At 44.9% G+C, this 27,076-nt stretch overlaps 1 protein-coding gene across 1 annotated transcript in view; it reads left to right on the top strand.

The window, feature by feature from the left end:
* Nucleotides 1-19,706, top strand: part of RP1L1 (RP1 like 1) — a 45,463-nt gene extending 25,757 nt beyond the window's left edge. The window contains exons 4-6 of the mRNA XM_079298250.1: nucleotides 9,809-9,977; nucleotides 11,844-16,999; nucleotides 17,612-19,706. Coding sequence (XP_079154376.1) covers nucleotides 9,809-9,977; nucleotides 11,844-16,999; nucleotides 17,612-19,273 — 6,987 coding nt within the window. The 3' untranslated portion in view covers nucleotides 19,274-19,706. The remainder of the gene's footprint in view (nucleotides 1-9,808; nucleotides 9,978-11,843; nucleotides 17,000-17,611) is intronic.
* The last annotated feature ends 7,370 nt before the right edge of the window (nucleotides 19,707-27,076 follow it).

Here is a 27,076-nt window from a genome sequence, read left to right as displayed (position 1 = left end):
TAATTTAAACTTGATATGAAAATCCTGTATGGGGTTTTATTTATGAAAAAATGTATTGAGACAATAAAAACAGTTATATGTTAGTAACAGGTAAATTGCCAGAAAAAATCAGGATCCATCAGAAAAAGTTTTGTTACAAAATATTCTATGAGAAATGTGAAGCTTTTCCTGTTGATGGTTCTCTTTATAGTGCAGAGAAGGAGCACTAAATAAAAGTGGACTTCAGGAGAGTTAAGATTTGTCACCATGATCCTTATTTATTCATTTGCTGAGAGTACAAAAAATAGCAGAATTCCACCCTCTCCTGGAAAAACTGTGAATTTTCTGTAAGTACTTTCAGTAGAAATCACTGTTTCTTCAAATAATTTTCACATTAAAGTCTGTGGGTTTTTTTCATAGGGAAATTAGGTTTAACAGATGCAGTCTTTAGCCAGTAAAAGGAGAGGAAAAGAGAGGATTCTTAATTTGCATCAGTTTTCTTCTTCATTTTGGGTGTTGAACATAGAATTCAAAGGATTCCCCTGCAACTCTTAGCAAGGTCTGGAAGCAGAAGTAAAAACTTTCCCAATTTTCCCATTTGTACCATGGACTTTGCAAAATGAGAGTGAAACCTGCACTCAATTAAAAAAAAATACTCAATTAAACCAAAATTTTCATTCAATGAATGTGTCTCTTTTTGCACCCAGAGCTTCTGGACCCCACAGATTTTACTCTTTGTGCTGAGACACATCCAAGATGTCAAGACCATGAATCAATTCCCTTTGGATCTGTGATCTTGATCCAGGAGGGTTTATATCCTCAATCCCATCTCCCAGAGATAACTGGAGCATAACTGGCTTGTCCTCCCCTCCTTCCCCCACAATTTCCAACTGGAATACCCTCTCATCCACCATGTAAATATTCTCAGTATGAAAGGAGGGATTTTTGACAATTTCTGGTCATAAGGAAAAGCTTGAACTCCCAAATTGGATCCTTCCCACTGACTCAGCCACCAAAAAGCTGAGCACAAGAGCCAAATGCTTCACATTTCTCAAGGCACATCAATTTTTAAGTTAATCCTGCCCCAGGAGAGGATCAGGGATGGCTCTCAGGGTGGAGTGGGTGTCACTCTGACTCATCATTTTCAAAAGCTGATGTTGGATGGACCAGATTTAATGAACCCAATGCCAAAGGGGCAGGTGGGGGACTGATTTCAGTCAGGAGGTGAAAAACACCAGTAGTGAAACTTTTCTAGAAAGGCTGATCTCTCTTCTCAGTTTGAATTTGCACTTTTAACAGCAGTTTGCTCTTTCTCTGCCTGCTTCACAGCTTGAACAGTGTCAGACCTAATGTTGAGCTGGCAGGGTGGGTGGGGAGAGAAAAAGCCATCAAAACTTGTATACAAGGCCAGTGCAATGTGGAGATCTCCCCAAATTAATCCAGCACTTTGTGAAGCCCTCCCATAGTCTTCATCAGGAACCAACCCATCCTGCACAGGGGCAGGACTGGTGGCACCACTCACACAATCAAAACTTCCCAACTGAACCAGGCTAGAAAACACTTTTCTTCCCATTTTTTATCCTCTCCACCTGTTTCTTAAAAACATTCTTTCTCCATGCCTTTATTTTCCCCATCAATCTTCTTTGTTTCTCTTTTCCCATGAGGTGTTTCTCTTCTGGTGCTGATTCCCAACAGCCACTGATTCTCTGATTGCACTATTTCTCTTGATGTGATGAAAGAGTTGTTCATCCAAAGAATTTTCAGGGCAAAACCCAGAATGTTTTTTTTTAAATGTGTGTGGAAAATGTCACACACAGGGAAAAAGCATCCATGAGTACTCCAGGAAAAGCTGTCAGCAGAGCAAGAGCTGCACATGATCTTTGCCTGTGCTTGACTGAGAAAGCAGAGCAGGGTGTTATTGCATGTTATTTCATGTTTTACTTGGATCTTTGAGTGCTTCATGGCCTTCCAAAACTCTCAGTTTTTCATGCACCTTTATACTGTGGGCAATTCTGAAAGCTGAACAGTCAGGTCTGTTAAAATCTAGAAGATGGTGGTATTTGGACAAATGTTGGAATGGCAAATTATCTTACATTGCTGCATTTCAGCACATGGAGCACTGTACTTGCCCATATTCTCATTAAATTAGCATCAATTAAAGGTGGCAGCTTGTAATTTGTGTTTAACAAACCACCTGCTCTTACAAGAGCCTTGGACACTGGAATCAATCCTGATTGATACATCTTTCTTTGGTAAAAGAAGGTTTTGGGATGAGCCTTCCAGTACCTGAAGGGAGCCTGCAAGAAAGGTGGAGAGAAACTTTGGATAAGGACATGGAGTGACCAGAAAAGGCTTCAGACTGCCAGAAGGCAGGGATAGATGGGATATTGGGAAGGAATTCCTGGGTGTGATGGTGTGAGGCCCTGGCACAGAGAAGCTGTGGCTGTCCCTGGATCCCTGGAAATGTCCAAGGCCAGGCTGGATGGATTTGGATCACCCTGGGACAGTGGAAGGGGTCCCTGCCCATGGCATGATGAACTGGATGATCCTTGAAGCCCCTTCCCTCCCAAACCATTCCATGATTCTGTGTGGATCTGGGGGCCTGATATTTAATTTAGTTTAAGAATCCATGTGAGTTTTGATTTGGGAGATACAAGGGATGTCGTGTGCTCTCTTCTGGAATAACAATTTGGATGCTACCATTTCCAGAGGATTAGATCCATTTCCATGCAGTGTTTCAGTATTGCCTCTTGTTCTGTGCTCCTCCTAATGACAGGGAAGAGCCTTCTGACCCCTGCTAAAGTTAGAGAAAGGGAGAACAAGTCATGCACTTCCTGATCTCTTCCTCCTCCTTTTCTTCCACTACTTTGCTAATTTGTATGTGGCACGGAGAGACAACACCCCATGATTCACCTTCTGACCACAGATTACCCAGCCACTCCCCAGAACCACTCTCTAATTCCTCCAGTGCAAAGTTTGGGGAAGGGAAGGGCAAACAGGTTCTTTGCATGAATAAAATGCAAATTTCATTATCGTTTAAACACCATGCAGCAGTTCAGAGCCTGGATAACTCTGGATTGGATGGGGCACAACCACAAAACAAAAGGGCTGTTCACACTCCAAGGAGGTGTAAATGGGAATAGAAGAAAAAACTGAGATGGAAGAGCTCTAGGAAAGGAGGCATCAGCCCATTAACCTGTTCCTCACTGGGTCTGTTTCCAGCTTTTCCTGTTTCTCCCCTGCATCTCTTCACTCCTTTGGAAGGTGCATTAATTTATAGACCTGTCCTCTGAGCCATGTCTTGCATTTCCACATTCTAAATCTCAGATGTCTTTGGCTGGCTGGCAGCCAGCAGAGGCAGAGCAAGGGTGTCTCCTTCACGCTGCCTTCATCAGAAACTGATACCTGTGTTCAGCCTCTGAGCTGAGCAAGGCTGAGAGGTTTTTCTTCCCCTGGGAAGAGCCAGAGGGTGGCAAGCTCTCCACAACAATCAGCTGCTTCTGCATTTTAGAGGTGTTATGTTTGCCTTGCTTCTGTTTAGGTATTGATGATATTTTATTATTAATTGTGTTGCAGTAGCACCTAGAGGTCCTTGCTGAGATCACAGCAGTTGGTGGGTTTTGTACAGCAAAATTCATGGAGACAATCCATCCTCAATGGACAGCAGCCAGACTGAGGAAAAAGGGGAATTTCAGAAGAGAGGATGTGTTTTCATTTATACCTCACTTGTAGTGACCTTCCCAGTGGAGCTTAATGTCTGTAAATCATGTTTATTGGAAAGAGTATCAGGCTGTTTTGAACCAGTCCATAAATGACATATCCCACTGGGGCAGGGATTTCCTCTGGGATAATAAATCATAAATCATAGAATAGTTTGAGTTGGAAGGGTCCTTAAAGATCATCTTGTTCCAACCCCCTGCCATGGGCAGGGACATTTTCCACTAGGCCAGGCTGCTCTAAGACTCATCCAGCCTGGGCTCTTGTCCAGAGATCCAAAATCCTCTTGGATCCTGATCCAAAATCTGTGTAGGTCACCATGTTTCTCTCCATATATTATGGTGGGGCCTGGATCAGGTTTTACAGTAATATTGAGAAACTTGATTTAATTTTTAGGTATTACACAATTTTAAGGGAGTCTATTCCAGCCCACCAAGTGCCAACTGACAGAGACTGACCCCATAAATTTTGATGGATTTTTGTCTCTGATAATCCATAATCTTAACTGTAACTGTGTTAAATCAACAGAACTCCAAAAATGCTTGAATGGATCCTGAGTTGTCCAAAGGAACTCTCTGCTAACCCATCAAACATCTTCATCATAAACCATTTTTTCTCTTCCATTTTATTCCTAATTGCTCACTTATGGATTAAAATATCATTGAATATTCCCATGTTTTTGGGACTTGCATTGAAGATACCTCATTTTCTAACTTTATGGCTGTGGTTGATGTTTCCCACTGAGTTTTCTGGTCTCATATTTATCTTTTATCTTGTCAGCCATCCTCAGGCACATATTGGATATTCTAGAACATCTCAAATTATTCTATGAATCTGAATTTAGACAACTGCATTGAGATTATTGACTCTGTCATCAGTGAGAATCAGGCATGTCCAAGGGGGGATGTTGACCTGGATCAGGTGAAATTACCTGTGTCCCAAAAATTTTGGCTGCTCTCCACCAAGATACCTTGATTGTAGGTGATGAGTTACAATCCTGGGTGATGAATTAATGGAGAAATATTGGAGCAGGGCATTCTCTTCTCCATCACATCTTCTTCAAGTGATCACCAGATTTTAAGGATTTACAATGCATCATCTTTGGGTTTATTTTAGCTAAATTGTGGTGGGATTTCTGTTTTCTCTGAATATCCTAGCAGGCTGCTCAGGAATCTTGCTATGGCAGCCTGAGGGAAGTGGGGGATCTATTTACCAGAAGAATCTAAGGTTTTACTATTGTTTAAAATCACAGAATCATCATAGAAATTATTAAGGTTGGACAAAACTTCCACAATCATGAAGATCAACCTTCATATGAAACACATCTCCCTTCAGTGGCATTCAATTTTTCTTTCACTGTCTGTGGGAGATAAGCAGATAAAAATATCCACCTTCTTGTCTTTCAGTTTCATCCCACTTTTTCTTAACTGATGTCTCCATGAAAATAATATCTTCTACAATAAAACACAAAATCACATTATCACTGAGTTTGGAAAAGACTTCTGGAGATCATCTCATCAAACCTTCCTTTTCCTCCATATGTTGGAATTCACACCTCAAGGTCATTTCCACCTCTTACCTGATCTGAACAGCAATTCAACATCAGATTATTCTCTGAATTTAATCCTATTGAATATTCCATCTCTTTCTCTGGGGCTCACAGGGTTCTGAAACAGGAATAACTACTGTGTCTGCTTTTCACCATGGTCCTACTGCCACACCATGTAATATTCTCTCTCTCAAAGTTTCTGTCTGATGTCCAGTTTCTTCTCCCAGCATGAAAACCCATGACAGAAATTGCATGGAAAATACAGTTGATCAAGTCATAAAAACTCCTTGGTGGTTGTTGTGTCCAAGTAGAAGAACTGGATCACTTCTCTTGCACAAAGCAAAAAAGAGTCTGGAGCCCCTCTGCTCTGGGAGAACTGGGAATGTTCACCTGGAGAAGAGAAGGATCCAGGGAGAGCTCAGAGCCCCTTGCAGAGCCTAAAGGGGCTCCAGGAGAGCTGGAGAGGGACTGGGGACAAGGGATGGAGGGACAGGACACAGGGAATGGCTTCACTGCCAGAGGGCAGGGATGGATGGGATATTGGGAAGGAATTGTTCCCTGGGAGGGTGGGGAGGGGCTGGAATAGAATTCCCAGAGAAGCTGTGGCTGCCCCTGGGTCCCTGGAAGTGTCCAAGGCCTGTTTGGATGGGTTTTGGAGCAAACTGGGACAGTGGAGATGTCCTGGAACTGGATGGGCTTTAAAGTCCCTTCCAACCCAAGCCATTCCATGAAGATGCTGATGGAAAGCAAGCTCCCAGTTTTACTCATTTCCCAGCTGTAGGCAATGTGTTGCAGGCTCCAGAAAAGCCAGGGGAGACCCCACCACTGCTTGAAATGGGGACAGTATCCCACTCAGCACTTCCAGGAGCAACAGTGGACACTGGAACACTTGCAGGGTCAGGATCTGATCCCTTCTGATTATAAATAGTTTTTACATATTCCTTAAAATGAAGGAAATCTGAGAAGAGCCACATGGGCCTCACCCAGGACACACCAAGTGAGCTGAGAGTTGCTAAACACACAAGAGGGAATTTGCTGTTCAGGGAAAATCCAGCACTGGCAAAAGATGTCATTTTGATGGCCCTGGATGTTCTGTGGAAAGCCCAGGCAGTGTGGTGAGAGGATGGGAATCCTATAATAGAGTGGGAAGTCTGTGTGCAGCAGAAGGAATGAGCAGTTATCCCAACCCTGAGACAGTGGATGCTGCATTAAATCAGTGTGAGAAATGGGATTTGTTTAACCCTTAGAAAACATTCAGTTGTATATAAAACTACCAAAATGCTTTTAACAATGAAGCAATACAAAGATGAATCTCTGGAATTATTCATTCAAACAGATTAATCTTGCAAGACATTAGGAAGAAAATTTACATTATAGACACAAACACAGCTGAAATGCTGCTGATGTCAGAAATGCCCCATACTACAAATACAGACTATTTTAAATGACACAACACAAGTGTATTCCATCTAAAAGAATGTATAAATTCTCTAACTCAGCTGGCTCAGATCCATGGATCCCTGACTCTCTGTCATTGGCACCATCTATTTTCTGCACACAAAGTGCAGCAGTGATGAGTGTGATGGAAATATCTGCACCCAGACATGGAACCACGTGAGAAAATGTGGGCAAAAAATAGCTTTCACTGAAAAAAAATGTCCTTTACAAATAGGAGCAGTTCCTAAACTTAGTGGGGCTTGAAAGACAGATTCTTTTACTTTAGGGACAGAACAAAGTTTGTGTCTATTTTTCTTTTTTTTTCCTCTCCCTCTTTTTCCTTTTCTCTTCCTTCTTTTTTATCCTCACTTTTTTTTTCTACTTGTATAAGATCAGGGGAAAAGATCTCACCAAAGCAATAAAAAGAAAAAGAAAAAAGAACAAGAAAAAAAAAAGAACAGAAAGGTAAAGAAGGAAATCAAATATACAAATGGCAAAAACATACTCAAAATATCTGATTTAAAAAATCCTATGCTTTCTATAAACTTTTAAAGTGAGCTATAAGGATGTTTTCAATAGGACTATATATAAAGATGTTTTCTTTAGGAATAGATGAACCAAAAGTGGAGTGAACAGAGGCAAACTGAGATTTGTGATTTCTGTTTCATGGTACCCAATACATGAATTTGCAGTTTTGCTGCATTGCAGAATTGAATGAAAGCTTCAGTGAGAAAAGCTCTCTTATTTTGTGTTTCATAGCAAACTGGATGAGCCTAAAACCCAAGTGTTGTTTTAACACAAACAGAAAATAAAAAATAATGGGAAGACAAAGGGATTTTTACTGTATTCCCACTAAAAAGCTGATGCCATATGTTTAATTGTAAGAAATGTTTTCAGAAGTGATTAACTGGATCTAGAATGTTCTTCCACTTATCTCTGTCTTGCTCTTTCATCCCCCACACATTTATCCTCTTATTTGCACCAGACCCAGCACCAATCCCTTAGTGCCTCCCACAGTCCTGGTGAGACATCTTGGAAAATTCCAGGAGCATTTAATGAACTGAAATGAATGAAACTTGGGCTCTGATTGTTCTTCATTCCTTGGCTGTAACAATATTTAGAAACAGAGGCCTTTCTTTCACGTGCTGTTATTTCAGGCACTTGTGACAAATGCAGAATGTCACCACTGCTCCTCTGAGATTCCTTATCTTGGTTCAAGGGGGTGATGACCAAGTGACAGGGTGAGGTCAGAGTGCATCTTGCTGAGCCTGAAATCAGTGCTGGCTTGGTGTGGTCTCCTTGTTGGGGTCTTCCCCAAGCTCTAGAGATGTTCTGGTGTAGCAGGCTGAGGAGGAAGGGACACCCCACTTTGTGGAGATGCACAGAGCTGCCAGAAATTGGCTCTCTAAAGTCCTCTCAGACAGCAAGACAGACTTCTTCTTTTGGAAGACAGCAAGTATTTCACCTGAGAGCTCAACTTCAGCCTTTAAAATGAGAAGTTTTGGAGAAACAAGATGGAAGATGGGTTCAGGATCTGATTCCTGCTCTTTGAGAGAGACAAATGGATTTGGGTAAAAGCTGGATGGGGATCTGAGAAACCTGATTCAGCTGAAGATGTCCCTGCTCATTGTAGGGGGTTGGATTGGATGGCATTTAAAAAGTCCCTTCCAACTCAAACTGTTCTAGGATTGTACAGTTCCATGAGAAATGACTCATGGAGGGCTTGGTGTGGGATCCAGGAACAGCTCATGAGAGGATGAAGGGTGCAAACCTGAGTTCTCATGGGGGAACAAAGATTCCTTCACAGGCATTTCCCACCCAGAGGACAGTGTCCCTCATTGTCCAGCACTGAAGCAATACTTGGGGTTATAACTGAAGAAGTATTTGAGGGAATATTTGGAGAAGTCACAATTCTTATCCCTCTTCCTGAGCAAGAAAAGGATCTGCTAAGGGACAAAATGAAATGCAGCATTTTTCAGGTAATAAAAGCTGTCCCATAGAGGAATTAGAATAATTTAAAGGTTATAATTTTCTGTGAGACAATCTGAAACACCTCCAGCTCCACCCTCTTCCTCACTACTACATGGAATATGACCAAATTTTTTCCAGAATATGGGAAATCTTTTATAATACATAATAAATTAGATATATTATCCTTTAGGCAACCTCTCCCAGCTCTTCCCTATCTTAGGAAATCTGGTGAAAACACAGCAGAGCTTCTCTTTCAATGGAGGAATTCCCCAACTGGTCTGGTAGACCCCAAAGTTCTCCAGAATCACATTTATTTCTATTGAATCACAGAATATCCTTTAAAGACCATCAAGCCCAAGTCCTGGCCCTGCACAGGAAAACCTCAAAACAGCACTGCATGCCTGAGACTATTACCCAAATATTCTGTTATTTAAGTTGTCATTGTCAGTTGATTCCAGGCCTGGAAGTGTCAGAGCTGAAACAAGGGACTTCAGGTTTCTCTTTAAAATTCTGTTTATTGTATCTAGATGATGCAACAATTTATGGGTTGTGAGCAACAAGAGTTTAGCCCACAGCCTTTTCAGCCACAGCTGTAGCTTTGTTTGAAGCCAACTCTAGTTTTGATTATAATGCATTATATACATTCCATTGCAAAGCATCTTAAAGCATGACAACTAATTACATATAGCCTGTCATAACTACTAACATCATCATATTCATGTCACTGTTTTCCAATGACAAAAAGTTAATGTTATAGTTTAAGCTAGAAGTTGTTTTTCAGGGGGTTTTTTGAGTAAAAAATGTAGTTTGTTTTTTTTTTTTTAATTCCAATATGGCATTTTTGTTTACCTGTAAAAATCTTTTTGCTTGGTAAAAACATCTTTTGTTTAAAGTAGATTTATCCTTTACTTTAAGTCATAAAACCCCCTTACTCTTTGCCTTTTTAGTTATCCAGTAAAACTGGCTCAGCAAACTTCTTCCGGATCAAAACTTGCTATCATTTTTATTCTTTCTTCAGATTCTACATTCAAAAACCTCTCTGTTATACACACATATCTATGACACCTTTCTGTCAAATCCTTGTCCTTCCCAACGTGGAAGAACCAAATTTTTCTGTCTGGGCTCACGGCGCTGCGTTCGCTGTTCCCTTTGCAGATCGACAGCATGCAGGCGCTGCTCCACTGCCCCAACGTGCTGGTGTGTGTGGGCAGGGAGCCCTTCAAGCCCATATCCACGGAGAATCTGAGGAAACACTCTCTGGAGAAGCTGCCCAACCTGCCTCCCCGTTCCAACAATGGCAACAATGTCAACGAGAACAATGAGAGTAAGAAAACCTCGCAGCCGCGTCGCGCGGTCCAAGCCGGGCCTGCGTCCCACAGCACCAGGATTGCAGCCCCCTATTGTGCTGCTCCAAAGTGCAGATTTCATGTGCAAAAGGCACTTCCCTCTCCCTGCCTCCCAGGCCTTTCCATCCTCCCCTTCTTTTGCTCTGGTTTCCTTCTAGGATTTCCTCCCTACACCCCTTAGGTTTTCTTTTACGTGCTCCCCATGTCTGGCTGACTTCCCTTCCTCTTTCATATCTCTGGGTCTCCTTTTCCTTCCAGAACTCCCTCCTTTCCTGTGTCTGTCCACCCAAATCCCTGAGATTTCCCACAAATCCTCTATCCCCTCGTTGTCTGTCCTATCATGCCTTCCCTCCTGCATTTTCCTGCACCAGGACCAGAGGATGCCCTGGTTTTGCCAGCAGGAGACTCAGTTTCTCCTGCAGGTTACAGCTGGCCTTTTGGGAACAAAGTGTGTTTTTATGGAAAGATTATGTTCAAGAAGGAGTATATTATGGATTATTCAGGATTATATTTCTTTGGCAACCCATCCTGAGTTATGTGAGGTCACAAATAAATAACCAGCCACCCTCAGTAGCCTGAAAAGAAACTTCTCAATTCCAAAGGACAATTAATCTCATCTGTATTAAGGATTTATTGTGAGATGAAATTAAGTGTGCCTCAGAGGTGCATCTGTTTCTCTCCATTGTCAATACAAGGAGCTTGGAAAGATTCATTTGTGTGTTGCCAACAAGTTGTAGAAACTCAAGGTCAGAGGCATCCTACTCTCGCTGTCCAAGCCATAAAAAATTGGAGGGAAACACAAGAATAAACTGGAGTTTTGCCCATCAAGAGACTGAGCAAACCCATCAATTCAGTCATTAGTATGGTTAGAGAAGAGCTATTTCATGTGATTTTGATGTGTTCCTGTTCAGCATTTCCTTCCTAAAATGCTCTCTAATCAGCTGCATATCCATATGCCCACGGAGGCACAGGATTGTCCAGATATATGGACAAGGAAATTTTGGACAAACAAATATTCAGAACAAGACAGGTGAATGTCTTGCAAGACAGCCTGCCAGAAATGTATTCTGCTTGAAATTATGTGACCTAAAAAAACCCATGCAGATCACTGCATGGGCCATAACGTTGTTCTTCCAATTGCAATTCCTAAACTCCCTTATCATTATTGCCATAGATATAGAACTCCTATTTGTTAAGTTTTAATAAGAATTATAATTATTCTTAATGGCACATCCTTGCAGGAACTGAGTGTTGCTCTGGTCTACATGGCCACACATTTCCTGGAATTTCAGTGGAGAAGTGGATGATGGACAATAAATGTGTGACCAGCTAAGGAAGAGGGTCACTTCTCCATGTATTTTTCCCTGGTTAAATAAGAAGAATGAAAAATTGCACAGTTAAATAGAATATTTACTATGTGATAAAGTGCCCAAACTCAGAGATTCAATTGTTCTATATGCATATATATTTTTTATTTTTCTTAATTTTACTTCTTGACATGCACTTAAAACAGTGTTTGTGTTTCAATTTATTTTTTAAAGTTAAGGTGTAGAAGATTTTATTAATTATTGAATTGACTGTTAATTCAAAAGTTTACAATTAACAAGGAAGTTGGACTCAATTATCCCCTTGGATATTGTTGGAGGTCCCTTCCAACCTTAACTGTTCTATGAATACTGGACATCACTTAGTCAAAGACAAATTTTCAAATTATGTAAATTGGCATAGGCTTGGCTTTAATGGAATGACATTGGAATTCACTAGTTTGAGGGTTTGACTTACATCTTTTCTGTCATCTTTATGTGAATTAACATCTTTCTCCACCTTTGTTTTCTTCACTCCAGTGAACTTTGGACTGAAAGCCAAAAAAAGCGTTATCCATCCACGGTCAGCATCCAGCAACAGGTCGATGAGGTTTTCCTTGTCATCAGAAAAGTCATACCCCAATGGCCTCGCAGCCTCTCCAGACAATGGGGCACCCTTCTCCAACAGCTGCTCACACCCAAAAGCTGGGGACCTGGTCCAGTCCTTGGTCAATGATGACATTGAGAAGCGGGTCCATGTGAACAAGGATGGGAGCCTGTCCGTGGAGATGAAGGTTCGCTTCCGTTTGCTCAACGATGAGACTTTGCAGTGGTCCACCCAGATCAAAAAGTCCAACCTGATGAACCAGCTGCCTTGTGAAGAGTCAGGAGTGGAGGACAGTGAGGTAGATCCCCTACAGAAAATGAACCCAGAAGCCAGCTCTGAGGCAGATGATTCCTTGTATCCCTGTGATATCGATTCCTACATGTCCAAGCTTGAGGAATCAGAATGTGATGAGGCCCACTGTCACAGCTGTGGAAAGAAACACCAGGACTATGACATTTGGAAGAACCCCATGCACACATCCCAGAGGGAAGAGCCCAGTGTGCAAAGCACCTGGCACACACGATCATCGTGTTCCAGCACATCTTCACGGAGGAGAGTAGTCCACAAAATACTGACATCTATGGATAGCATCCACACCACATCCAGTGAGGAATTCTCTGAGCACATTGTGCGAGAGTCCTCATCCTACTCAGAGACTATAAAAAACAGGGTGGCGTATCGATCCGTTAAAAAGTGTATGTGCCGAAGTGATTTATCTACCGGTGCTTCCAATGGAGAAGAGCAGCAGGAACACACTCGGACAAGCACAGGAAACAGCCAGAGGCCTTCATCCTTGGGCTTGATGTCACATTCAAGCTGTGAAAACAACCTGGATACTCAAGACAGCCCTGAAGATCAGGAGATCACCAAAATCATTTCACAAAACGAGGATGCAAATTGTTTCGAAGCTTCCTCTGTGAAGTGCTTGAAGGATGACCCAGAAGAGGTTGAAAGCAGCAGAGTTGGGAGTGTCATGTCCAGGTCATCCCTGCAGTCCAGGCAGAGCAAGAAGAACGTGTGTGAGGAAACCAGCAGTGTGGGCAGGAGCATGTCCTCCTCAAGCCTTCAGAAGGCAAATCAGGGAGACAACAGCCAGTGCTCCACCCCTGCCAACAGCGTGCACAGCAAGTCCAGTAACTGCACCACACCAAAGGATAAGACTGAGCAGGGTAACCTCTCTGATGACAACCCAGTGGTGTCCTCTTTCTCCAGTGAGTCCTGCCCCAAGAAAGGGGCTGAAGAGGTGGAAGCAGAGCAGGAAGGAAGTGAAGTCAATGAAGTCAGCTCAGTGTCAGAAAAAACAAAGCCAAGCCAATCAATCCGGGCTGACAGCAGTGAAGGGGAACGATGCTCTATGCAAAGCACCCACCGTTCCAAGGCTAGTGACAGGAACAGCAAGGAAAGTGGCAGTGATGAGAACATTCCATGCAGTGTCTCTTGCTCTTCCAGAGGGACCAAAAAGAGCAAACGTAGCCATGTTCATTTGGACGCACGGTCTGAAATGTCTGTGTCTTCACTTGGATCCACTCAGAATAAAAAGAAGAATTCCCTACGTGCAGATAATGGGACATCAGGCAGCAGGGCATCAATTTACTCCAAAAGTTCATGTGAAACCAAGAAAAAATCTGTTGGAGATGCAATGTCTCATAAGTCAGGATCTCTTCACTCAAACTTCTCATCTACCAGTGAAGCAGAGGCAATTGCAGGTCCTGCAGAGGGGAATAGCTCAAAAAGTACTGCCAATGGCTGCAGTGAATACTCAAAAAGCTCAAAAAAGAGAAGCCATAAAGAAGAAAGCAGCAAGCCATCATCCCTCTGCTCAAGTGTTTCAAGTCCTAATGGAAAATCTGGAGAGGTTCATGCCAAGATAAGTTCAGAACCGTCTTCTTCAAAACAGGGAAGCGTGAGTGAGAGTGTATGTTCAAAAGTTGACCATCCAACTGAGGATGGGATTAGGAATGGAAAACCTACAAGTAGCTCCTCAAGAGTCTCTTCAAAGTCAGAAATAAAAGATAAATGCTTGTTGACACAGATGTCCCAGGAAACCGATGATAGGTGCTCACAATCAAATTTGTCTGTATCTTCAAAATCAAGGCGGACAAACTCAAACAATCTTCGTGTGAAGGTGTCAAACTCCAGCCGAGCATCGGTGTCAGAGACTATGTCAGTGTGCAGTCTGCAGTGCCCTGCACCACCAAAAGGGAAGCCAAAGAGAAAAAATATCCGTTCCACCATGTTGAAGAATTCCTCCATCAGCAGCATCGGCACCGAGTCCGTGCTGACCGCAGGAAAAGAGCAGAAAGAAATTCTGGATTCCTCCAAAGCGACTTCCTATGGCTCTAAATCTGCTGCAACCAAAAAAAGTGGTCAGAATAATAAAGAGACTGATGAGTCCTGCAACAAAAAAACAGAGGAAGAGGTAGAAGACACAGGCGTTCAGGAGGAAGGAGGTGATTTAATGCCATCAGCTCTACCAAATACATCTCCAGAAGAAGTTGTGCAGGAATGGCTGAGGAAAATCCCTTCAGAAACATTGCTTATGAAATATGAAATGGAGGATGATGGAGAAGAGGAACATGCAGAGTCAACCACTGAGGTATCACATTGTACAAATGTCGAGGAAGCCCCAGAGGAGGAAAAAGTTGAGGAAAATAATGAGGAGGTGGAGGAAGCTGAAAAGGATGAAGCAAAGGATGAAGTGGAAGAAGAGAAAGCAGAAGAAACGCCTATTATTGAAGAGGCTGAAGAATGTGTGAACCAGGAAGAAATCTCTGAGATTGCACCTGAAGCTGCCGAAGCTGAGCAGGCAGAATGCAACCAGTCAGTTACATCCAGCCAAAATAACAAGAGAGACCTGCCAAGCTCTGTCCAGACGTCTGTCCAGATCATGAAGGCCTTGCTCAGTTCAAAGCACGAGACCAAATTTGACCGATCAAACAGTTTGCCTGAAGTGTCCCCCACAATGGGGAGAAAACTGAGTAACTCCGCCAACATTTTGATTACTTGTCTTGCCAGCCTCCAACTCCTTGATGAAGAGTCAGAGGATCCATCAGAAAAGCCAAAACATTTGAATAAGTCAAGGTACACGGAGCTGCTAAATATTTTTCAAGCCCTGTGGTTTGGGTGCACTGCTGAAGGGAGCGGCCCAAGTTCAGGCCAAGAGGTGAGCGAGCTGGCAAAGCCAGTGTCTGAGTCTAAAGTCCCAAAATCCATGGATCATGCCTTCACTCCCATGTCCTCTTCTGGGGTTGATGTTTGTAGTGGTTCTGGTGGCTCAGGAGAAGAGTGCACAGCTGGTGCCACATTGGTGGCACAGAAAACTACGGAATGCAAATCAGCTGAGCAAATGGACAACACAGAGACTGGCACAGAAGTGACTGAGGTTGAGGAGCAAAGTAGAGAGGAAGAGCAGCCATCCCGCCCTTCCACAGCCTGCTCAGAGGCAAAAGGTGAGGAAAAAGCAGAGTCTGCTAGAGAGGAGTCTGTAATCCAAGAGGAAGAAGAGAATAAAGAGGCTCAGGGCAGTATTTGTGAGCAGGGTCAGGAGGAAGGGGGAGAAAATGAAAATGAAGAAGAAATTAAATTAGCTGAAATGGGAGAACAGGAAGAAGCTGAAGCTGTGAATGATGAAGTTGCACAAGAAAACCCTGAAGAAGCTGATCATCCAGAGACCACTAGTGATGCCCATGTCAGTGATGCTGATGTTGGGACAGAGCTGAAAGGGGAGTTGCAAGAGCAGCCCCAAGAAGAGTCTCCAGATGACCCTGAGTCCAAAGTCGATGCATCCACCAGGGTGGGCACATCCCTTGTCCAGCAACACTCTGTGGATCCAGACCCAACCTGGGTCTTGAGACTACTCAAGAAAATCGAGAAGGAGTTCATGGCTCACTATGTGAATGCCATGAACGAGTTTAAAGTCAGGTGGAACCTGCAGGACAACCAGCAGATGGATGCAATGATACTGGAGCTGAAGGAGGAAGTGAGTAAAAGGATACAGAAGAGCATAGAGAAGGAGTTGAGGAAGATCAAAAGCAGGGCTGGAAGGAGGATGCCGAGACCTCCAGAGGAGCCGCGCACACGCGAGTCCAAATTCCAAACTGAGCAGAGGAGATGGCGCCTGCAAACTATGCATAAAAAATCCCTCTTTGGGGACAAGAATGGTGCCCAGATGAAGGTGGAGGAGACAACAGATCTATCATTCGATGTAGATGACTTTAACCTCAGTGCAGCTTTGGAAGACAGCATTACCAGTGAGGAGGAATATTGTCCATGTGACACCTGTGTAAGGAAAAAACTGGCTTCCAGGCCTGCCAGAGCCCCTGTGGTGGCCACCAATGCCCCAGTTATGAAAGACTTTGATTTGCAGAAAATCCTGAGGCTGAAAAAAGATGACAATGAGGAAGCCATTGTTGCAGAAGCAGCCCAGGACACCAAAATGCTTCCCAATGGTTCTGTGGAGGAAGGGGCAGAAAATGAGGAGAAGGATGAGGGGCAACCTGAGACAGGTGAAACAGAAGCAGAGGATGATGAAGGAAAAGAGCCAGAATTAAATGAAGATGATGGCACAACGTTAACGGGAGATGGAGAAGAACCTGAAGAAGCAGAGAATCAAAACACTGAGATGGAAGATGAGGCCAAAACTGAAGAAGCAGAAGAAGAAGGAGAAGAAACAAAAGAAGGAGAAGAAGAGGAATCAAAGGAGGAGGAGGAAGAGAAAGAGGAAGAAGAAATGGCTAAGGCTGAAGAGGAGGAGGAAACAAAAGAGGAGAAGGAGGATGAAACTAAAGAAGAGGATGAGGAAGTAAAAGAGGAAGAAGCAGAGGAAGCTAAAGAGGAAGAGGAACTAAATGAGGAGGAAGAGAAGGAAGCAGAAGATGAAGAAGTGAAGGGGGAGGAAGAAACAAAGGAGGAGGAGGAGGAGGAAGAAGCCAAAGAGGAGGAAGCACAAGAGGAAGAGGAAGAAGTTAAAGAGGAAGAGGAGGAAGCAAAAGAGGAGGAGGAAGAAGCAAAAGAGGAGGAGGAAGCAAAAGAGGAGGAGGAGGAAGTGAAGGAGGAAGAGGAAGAAGCAGAAGAGGAGGAGGAAGAAGCAAAAGAGGAGGAAGAAGCAAAAGAGGAGGAGGAGGAAGCGAAGGAAGAAGAGGAAGAAGCAAAAGAGGAGGAGGAGGAAGCAAAGGAGGAGGAGGAGGAAGAAGCCAAAGAGGAGCAAGCACAAGAGGAAGAGGAAGAAGCTAAAGAGGAAGAGGAGGAAGCAAACGAGGAGGAGGAGGAAGCAAAAGAGGAGGAGGAGGAGGAAGGGAAGGAGGAAGAAACAAAAGAGGAGGAAGAAGTAAAGGAGGGAGAGGAAGAAGCTGAAGAGGAGGAGGAAGAAGCAAAAGAGGAGGAGGAGGAGGAAGGGAAGGAAGAAGAGGAAGAAGCCAAAGAGGAGGAGGAAGGAGAAGCAAAGGAGGAGGAAGACACTAAAGAGGAGGAAGGGGAAGAAGCCAAGGAGGATGAAGAAGCAAAAGAGGAAGAGGAAGAAGCCAAAGAAGAAGAGGAAGAAGCTAAAGAGGAGGAAGAGGAAGGGAAGGAGGAGGAGGAGGAAGTCAAAGATGAGGATGAAGCAGAAGGGAAGGGGGAAGATGAAGAAGCTGAAGAGGAGGAGGGGGAAGTTAAAGAAGAAGAGGAAGAAGCTAAAGAGGAGGAAGAGGAAGGGAGGGAGGAGGAGGAGGAGGAAGAAGTCAAAGACGAGGAGGAAGCAGAAGAGAAAGAGGAAGATGAAGAAGCTGAAGAGGAGGAGGAAGCACAAGAAAAGGAGGAAGAGGAAGAAGCAGAAGAGGAGGAGGAAGAGGATGAAGCCAAAGAGGAGGAGGAAGAAGAAGAGAAGGAGCAAGAGGAGGAAGAAGCCAAAGAGGAGGAGGAAGGGAAGGAAGAAGAGGAAGAAGCAAAAGAAGAGGAAGATGTGAAAGGGGAAGAAGCAGAAGAGGAGGAAGAGCAAAAAGAGGAAGAAGAAACAAAAGAGGAGGAAGGGAAGGAGGAAGAGGAAGAAGGAGCAAAGGAAGATGAGGAAGCAAAGGAAGATGAGGGTCAAACAAAAGAGGAGCAGGAAGTGCAAGAGGAAGAAAACCCAAAAGAGGAGGAGGAAGAAGAAGCAAAAGAAGAAGAGGAAGAGACAAAGGAGGAAGAGGAGGAGGAGGAGCAAAAAGGGGAAGAGGAAGAACAAGAAGTTAAAAATGAAGAGCAAGAGGATGAAGAAAAGTCCAAAGGTGAAGATGAAGGTGAAAATGAAGCTGTAGAAACAGAGGAGCCAGAGGATGAGGAAGTTTTGGCTGATGATGAGGCAGAGACATCAGAATGCAGAGGAGATGCTGAGGGCTCTGGAACTGAGAACAATCCTGAAGGAGATGCTGAGGAAGGAAATGAAGAAACTGAGCAAGATGAAGCTGAGGCAGAAAAAGATGCAAAACCAGAGTCAGGAGATGAGGCTGAGGAGAAAAACAGTGAAGGAGGTGAGAAACCTGATGAGAATGGTGAGGACCCTGACAAGGCACATGAAAAACACGAAGACCAAGGCAACAACCAAGTTTCTGAGAAAGCCTCAAAGACCAGAGGCAAGAAAATCAGCAGAAGGTTAGAGTCTCTGAAAAAGTCCACAGCCTTTTCTTGTTACTCTTCTGTTGGAAACTTCTCACAGCAATCCCAGAAGGGGTCTGATGATGAAGAGGAAAGAGCAGATGAAGATGAAGGAGTAGTCGAAGAGGAAATAGCAGATGAAGAGGAAGGAGGAGTCAAAGAGGAAGGAATAGTTGAAGAGGAAGCAGCAGTTGAAGAGGAAGCAGTAGCTGAGGAGGAAGCAGCAGTTGAAGAGGAAGCAACAGTTGAAGAGGAAGCAGCAGGTGAAGAGGAAGAAGCAGATAAAGAAGAAGAAGCAGTTGAAGAGGAAGCAGCAGACAAAGAGGAAGAAGCAGATGAAAAGGAAGAAGCAGTTGAAGAGGAAGAAGCAGTTGAAGAGGAAGGAGCAGTTGAAGAGGAAGAAGCAGTTGAAGAGCAAGGAGTAGCTGAAGAGGAAGGAGCAGTTAATGAGGAAGCAGCAGATGAAGAGGAAGCAGTGGCTGAAGAGGAATGCAAAGGTGATGATAACCCCACCAGTGACCACCCCAATGGAGAGGTTCGAAGTGATGAGAGCTCCAAACCCTCCCAGATGTATCCTGACAGTGAGGAAGAAGAGGAGGACAAAGAATCCTCGGGTTCTGACCCTGTGGGAGATGAGGAGCAGCCAGCTGCTGAAGGTGCAGATCCAAAGGAGGCTGAAAACACTGAGGACGTTCAGGCTCCTAAAAAGAAAGGAAATTCCAATGAGATCAACCAGGATGACCTGGACTTCTAGAACTGCTGACTAAAAACTGACTTTTTTCCTTTCTTTCTTCCTTCTTTTCTTTTTTTAAAAGTATATTTTCATCACATGTTTCAGTATCTCCAGTGAGTTGAGCCCTCGTAATCGGCTTTTCTTCTGAGTTAAACGTGTTAAACTCAATATCTTGAATCCTGTGAGTAATGTTGCAATTACCTGCCCTCATTTCTGGAGGGCTAGTAGCTCATTAATATCCTGTGGTCTCAATAGATAAGTGGTTTGGGGAAAGGGAAGGCTGTTTTGTTTGGGATACCTTCTAGCTCCCACCCTTCAGGCCATGCTGTTTGCTGCTGGAGTGATCTGTGGCTCTGCTGGGCATCATCTCTGGGTGATTTTGGGATGCCTTTTACCTGTTGCACGCTGTTTTCCTGGAGAGATCCACAGAAACACGACAAAATCGGGATTCATTGCCAAAGTCTGGTCAGAGCCCACAGAGATGTACCTTCATCTTCCCTACCCTACCTTCCCTATACCTATATATTCATCTTGCCCTCACCTACCCCACCTCCTCTATACCCAGAAAAAAGAGTCTGAGATATCAATGATTTTCCCCATTTTCCTTTTTTTTTTTCTCCTCTAGCTGAGCTCATTCCTCATTTCACTGGAAGCCTCAACATGGAGAAAGGTCTTTCCAGTAGAATCTCTTCCAGCCCCATCTCTTTGTCCTCCTGTAGTGGTAGATAAAAAAGATTACTTCATTCACCCTGTCAGGTCTCTGAGAAGTGGTTGAATGCAATATTGACCAAATTAGGGGTAGATCCAATCCCTTGTGATGTCCTTTACTATGCCAATGATGGTATTAAAGCACTTTACAACCAGCTGGGATCCCTCAGACAATTTTGCACGAGGCTCTGTTCTGGAGCTAAAGGGATTTGCAATAGCTCAGTGCCCCACCCTTGCAGACAAAATTTAAATTAATTTTCTCTTTAGCATGGAAAAGCTCTGGACATTTGTGCTGCAGCAAACAGCTGGAAGAGGCTGAAGCATTTATTGGAGAGCTTGGACTTTACAAACCACAATAGAACTGCAAACTTCATTTAGCAACTGTTTTTTACCAGATTGTAACTTTTTTTTTTTTTTCTTCCTCTGGGGTAATATAAACATTTCTGAATAAATGCCCAACTAATGCCAGGAGAAGTTTGACCATACCTCAGCTGCATACTTGTGTAAAGCTCTTTGGGACACAGTTCATTTTATCAAAAATTTGCAGGGAGAATAAAACAGAGAGGTTGAAAACAAAATGCCTTAAATTGTATGGAGAAAAAGTATGTGTGTAGTGTTATGTTGGGTTTGTGAAGATGTATGCAGACATGTTTGAATAATCAGCATTCCAAATTAAATAATTCCTGTGGCTTTCATTTCTAGAATCCATTTCTTAGACTTGCAGCCAGAGACAAGATTCATTTCACTCAAATGAAGAACTGGGTTCACTTCCAGGGGTGAACACCTCATTTGGGGTGTCTGAGGAATAGGGGAGTTTGGGAGAAGCCAGTGGAGAGCTGGATCTCAGCTGAGCTGTTCCCACAAAGGCTGACAGTGCCTCCAGGGAGATCATCCAGGCACAACAGCACCATCCTCAAGATGGAGAGGTTAAAATAAGCTACCTCAAAAGAAGGACAACATTGTCTGTGAGCCTCATGGAATCACAGAATGGTTTGGGGTGGAAGGACTTACAACATCATCTGGTTCCAACCCCATGCCATGGACACTTTCCACTCTCTAGGTTGCTCCAAGCTCTGTCCAACCTGGGACACTTCCAGGGATCCAGGGGCAGCCACAGCTTCTCTGGGCACCCTGTGCCAGGGTTTCCCCACTCTCACAGGGAAGGATTTCTTCCCAATATCCAACCTAAATCTCCCCTCTTTCAATTTTTACACATAGGGACCATCAAGTGCAACTGTTAACCCAGCACTGCCAAACCCATCACTGAACTGTGCCCAGGTTCTACATCATGTACAGAACCCTTTTGGTTTCATAATCAGCTTTGTGACACATCCATTCATGCAGGATTCCAAAAAGGGCTGAGCCTGGTAGAAACAGCTCTGATCTTGACATGGGGCATGGACTGGAAGTGGTTCATGTTGAGTGGACTCTAAACATTCCTAGTGGAATGTCTCCCCCTGAGCCACCCTCCAGATCCATTATAACCTGCAGGGAGAGAGGGGCAAAGACTGTGATTCATCTGCTGCAGGCAGCTCCCTTAGGAGGGGGGACTACACTACATTTCTACCTGCAGAGTGCACAGGGAGCCTAGACACCTTCCTCTATGAAAATCACAGTATTATTAGGTTGTAAAAGACCTCAAGTACAATCCAAGCTGTGACTGACCCCCACCTTGTCACCAGCCCAGAGCACTGAGTGCCACGTCCAGTCATTCCTTGGACACCTCCAGGTGTGGAGACCCAAAACCTCCCTGGGCAGCCCCCTCAAAAATGTCTCACATGGGAGGAGCTGATCTCACTGTAGCTACTCTAAAGCATCTTATGTTGATGACTTTCAGGCTGTCAGGCAACTGCTCAAGTCAGTCATCCCATGGAAGTTGTAAAAGTGGGGGTTTTTTTTGCTCCAAGATCACAAGGCAAATGGCTTCAAACTGAAAGAGTTTAGATTGGATGTTAGGAAAAAATTCTTCCTGTGAAGGTGGTGAGGCCCTGGCACAGGGTGCCCAGAGCAGCTGTGGCTGCCCCTGGATCCCTGGAAGTGTCCAAGGCCAGGCTGGACAGAGTTTGGAGCAACCTGGGATAGTGGGAGGTGTCCCTGCACATGGCAGGGATGGAACTGGATTATCCTTAATGTTCCTACCAACCCAAGTCATTCTGGGATTTTATGACTGCCTTTCTGTGCTATTGCTAAAAGCCACTGCTGGAACTTAGCAGGTTAGGGAAAGGGCAAACATTTCCCAGGATTTCTCCTACAGCTGCTGACTTTGATCACTTTAAAGCTGCTTACACAGTCAATGCCACGCCCAGCTCATGTTGAATCAGCCAGTTCCTCACCTGCAGCACAGGCAAGGAGAAAGAAACTAAAAGGAACACAAAAAATGCAGTTATCAAACCATGAAAACTGAAATCACCAAAGTTCCTGCCCAGCAGACCTGTCCCACTCACATCTGTGTTTGTCACCACGTCTGGGCAGTGACTCAACGCATGCCAGCCATGGGGCAGAGTGAGCTCTGCTCACCAAAATCCCCACTCAGAGGGGCTGGGGAGCAGCCAGCAGGGATCCAGGGACAGATGCTGCTGAAGGAGGTGTCTCCTTCCTCCACTAGTGTCACCCAGGATTGCCCAGAGCATCCATGAAGGGAGCAGCCATCTGGAAAGGGTCCCTCACAGCCACATCCCTCCCTCTTGCACGGCTTCCACCCCCTGCATTTCCCTTTGGCTGCTGTGACTCAGGCTCCTGTTGGGTCTTGCATTTCCCCTCTGCCTCTGACACCACAGGAACACGTGTTCCCAGCCAGCTCCAGGCCTGTCACGTTCATAGGGGCTGGGAAGATCACTCCTGTCACCACCTGGAAGGGATTACAGCTGCTGTCTTTCAGCAGGGCTGAGCAGGAGGAGGAGGAGGAGGAGGAGGGAGCAGAGGCGACGTGAGACTTGCACAGCTGTACTTGGTGTTTTCCTGTGCTCCCCTGCCTGCCTTTGGGGTGGTTGTTTGTGTTTCTCTACCAGCCAGACAAATTGCTTCTTGATGTGCCTCAGTTTTTGTTTGCCTGCTCGGTTTTGAAATGGGAGTTGTCCAGTGAATGATGAGGAGGAGCGTGGTGAAAATTCAAGTGCAAACCACGGAAATGAAGGAAGTGTGCTTCCCAAAGCTGAGGTCTTTGCAGATGTGTGTGAGCAGACTCCTCTCACTAATGGACAGCAATAATCCCCCTTTCCTGGTGGCTCCTTGTTGACATAGTGCCATATTTAGCTCCAGCCACTTGAAACCCCAGCTGCCTGACAGGAAAAGGTGGTTTGTGGTTATTTCTGGACCTCAGGCTCCTCCAGTAGGTTTTGCTCTGGAGGGCAGGGAGAGTTTCCAAGCTGGCTGTGGATGTGCCCTGCAAGCTCCCTCTTTTGATAGCTGGAAGGTGGAGAACTTGCACTGCAGGGTTTGGTGTCTCCTTGGCAAACTGCAGGAATCACTCCTCCTGGGTGGGATGGGAACACTCAAATCCCTGCACACATCAAGCTCCAGGCATTTGGTAGATGCAGTGTTCTGCTCCTTTCCTGGGGGTAAATCCATCAGTCCCACTGCTCCTCCCTCGTGGATGCAGGATGGGATAAAGAATACACAAAACTGGTTTAAACCCTGACCAGGCATCACATCCTTGGCCACACTCAGTCCCTGCAGTGTGCCCTTCTCCAGATGGGATACCTTGAGCCAAACAATTGGAAAATGGTGTCTAAAGAAGGCCTGAAACAAACCCAGGCTGCCTGGGGCTGTGGGATCTCTCAGCATCTCTTCTGTTGGAGATGCCCTGGTTTTGGTGAAAAAGAGTTGCAGGATAACCTCAGCAGAGAGGGGGGCTCATTCTGCACTTCTGAATGGTGAATGACTCAATCTTTTATATCCCAGAAAAATGCCAAATGCCAAGAATCTCCTGAGCTGTGTCCATCCAACACAGCCTTTCTAGGAGGTGTCTCAGTGTGTCTCAGCTAGGGATTCCTTATTTATTCCAGTCCTTACTTTTCTGGTGTGCTCAGCCAGGTGTGTATGCATCCCCTACGTGCCAGGGAAAGAGAAGGATTATTTAGGGAAAAATTACTGATATTCCAAACCTCACACTAAAGGCAGAAGAAGAGGTGTTTTCTGTGGTCCTCTAGAAAATATGAAGCCTGGAGATGTTTGTTTTCTCATGCCCCTGAGCCACAGACCCTGTGACCTTGTCAGGCTCAAGGAGTAACCTCCATAACCCCACAGCCATTTCTAATTTTAACTCCCTGCCCCCTGATCTGAGCACCAGGGGCTGTGCAGCTCCAACAGGAAACATCCCTGCTGACCTTTCTAATTCCAGGAGCTTGGTGCTTGCTTGTCCCTGCAATCCACAGGAAAACCCCAACCTAAGGGCCACCTGCACCCTTTGCAAGGAATCACATTTTGCTGCAGCTGAGAGGATCCAGCCCTGTTTGGAAAAGGATGTGTTTATTCTCAGCCCTGTGGTGTGAAAGTGGGGCTGGAGTGTCAGGGTGGAAAGGTCAGGCTGTGGCAGGCTGGTGGTTTTTTATTTGCCTTAGTAAAATAAGGGCTTTGCCTATTGTAGAGTCCTGGCTGACAGAGGTGACATGTATTAACCTTTCAGCTCTTGCATAAAGGATGGTGCTGGGGCTCATTTTCCAGTTTTAAAAGAGCTGAGCCAGGCTCTTTCTGGCCTGTGACAGAGAGGGAGTGGGTGTAGGAGCAAGGTCAGGACAGTGCTTCCTAAGCGGATAGAAATGCTTCCCTGTGGTGCCTAATTAGTCTGCTCCAGCTCAGAAATCCTCCCCCTGCACCAGCCCAACCTGGGAGTTCTCCCTGCTCCAGAGGGAGTCCAGCCTTAGGGCAGTGGATATTTTGGCTCCTGGTGTGGAATTCCTGATCCCCTTGCAGAGAAGGACTCGGGTTCATCCAACAAACACCATCCTTCTCTCTGCTATCCCAAAGCATCCCATCCATCACAGCAACCTCAGCCACTCAAGGCTAATTCCATGTCAAGTTTCATGAGTCTCTGCAAAATCCCTTTTGTTGTGCACTAAAACATTTGCAAATGATTTTTGGGTTGCTAAATATTTAAATTTCTGTAATTCTTTTTCAAGCATGAATTCCTTCCCAAGTTATCCAGAGCAGGAACTTTACTGAAGTACAAATAATCAGCTCCTGCTTTTGAGAATCTCACTGAGCAGCAGGAATCCCCCTCCCTGAGGAGACAGGAGCAATGCAGCTAGGTTTGGCTCTCCTGGGCTGCAGTCCCTCCCTGGCTCTCCCTCCTTGCATCAGGCACCTGATTCATCAAACCCCAGGGAGGGCAGGCACAGCCCAGTGCTGCAATCCCTGCAGGAATTCACAGAGTCACGGAATGCTTCGGGCTGGGAGGAGCCTTAAAGCTCATCCAGTGGGCAGGGACACTTCCCTCCATCCCAGTTTGCTCCAAGTCCCATTCAGCCTGGCCTTGGACACTTCCAGGGATGGATCCTGCTCTGGGCAGGGTGATGCACCAAGCTGTGCTTGAGGAAGGACACAACACTTTTGCTCTCTCACCTTGTGGGCTGCACAACCCTCAGTGGCCCCATGTACCAGCTAAAGTGTATTTGGGGAGTTTCCAGTTTTTCCTTGGGATTTATGGTGACATCAGACATGTTGGTTTGGGCTGCTAAACCCAGTCACATGATGGAGCAGAAAGGGAACAGAGATTTCACATCAAAATCTGATTTGAAGAATGGAGGGTTTGCTGTTAGTAAAAATATCCCTGTGTTTCTGATAACTCAAATTATATTTTATGGCAGAAACCTTGGTCTCTTCCCAATCTCCCACTTGTCCTGAACCCAACCTTAAAGGTAAACACCCATCAGTCCTAATGTTCTGTATTTCATTTGGCTTCCCAAGAAACCTGGAGAGTAAAAATAGAACCATAGGATCATAGAATGGTTGGAAGGGACCTCAAAGGTCATCCAGTTCTGACCCCTGCCATGGGCAGGGTATAGGAGTAACCTGAGGATAGAGCCACAATGCTTGTTCCAGAGGTGAGGAATGTTTCATTCAGACCTGGCACCACATTGCACAGCTGAAAATTCCATCCCAAGAAGACAAATTCACATCAGGAACAAAATTTTGGATGCCACTAGTGTAGTAATTGAGTTTTCTGAGCAGTGATGTAGTAACTTAATTTCAACCCTGGGGATCCACTTCATAAATAAGAAATCTTAAGGAAAGAGACCAAGCTAGTGAGGACTCTGGCATTATCAGCCCACCTCAGCAACGTGTGCTGGGAGGGAAGGAGAACTGAGGAGGAAAATGACCTCTCACATGTCAGATGCTGCTTATCTGGCCACTGCCCACGCTGAACTGCAAGGATTTGGTTACATCAGATGTCTTTTGGAGCCAGTCCCAGCAAGAGACCACATCTAATCTCATCAGGTTTCACATTCCTGTGACATCCCTGAGCAGGGAAAGAGGATTGTGCATCTCTGGCCGCACCCCGGGTTCACTCATGTGTGGGAGGGATCTGCTGGAGAGGAAGGACAGAAGATGGGAAAAAAATGAGCCCCCTGTCCCCCTCCCTTCTTTCACTTTCCTGTCCCTCCTCACTATCTCTTCCTGTCTGGTGATACAGCAGACACTGACCTTTTCCCAGCAATATGACAGGAATGAAATGTGTTGGGCTCTTGGAGAACCCACAGCTCACAGCCATGGGAGAAAAGGAGAGGAACAGAGAATCCATCTCATGTTCTGGAAACATGAGCAAGGACAGGAGTCTGGGTCTCTTTTCCAGATCAGGAGTGGTTGTAACAATCCTGCTCTTGGTTTTTGCCAAGTTGGAGCAGACCAGCTTGTGGAGAATGAAAGGGTGGATTTGTATTAGCTTCATTAATAATCATGAATTGGAATTCTCTGCTAATTGCACCTGCAGCTGGTGCTAAGATGGGAAGACTTTTGCAGTTTCCTGACCCTCAGGATCTCAAGAGACAGCTCCATGAGCTGGGTGTCATAAAAAGATCATTGATTTGTTGGGATAAACCACAGGGAGAGGAAGATCCCTTTTGCTCTGGCATGGACACACAAACCTGGAGAGGAAATTGAAACAACACCACTGCCTAG

The sequence above is a fragment of the Erithacus rubecula genome, assembly GCF_903797595.1.
Source record: "Erithacus rubecula genome assembly, chromosome: 2".
Taxonomy (NCBI): Eukaryota; Metazoa; Chordata; class Aves; order Passeriformes; family Muscicapidae; genus Erithacus; species Erithacus rubecula.
The sequence above is the reverse complement of the archived record's forward strand: the minus strand, read 5'-3'. Positions and strand labels throughout refer to the sequence as shown.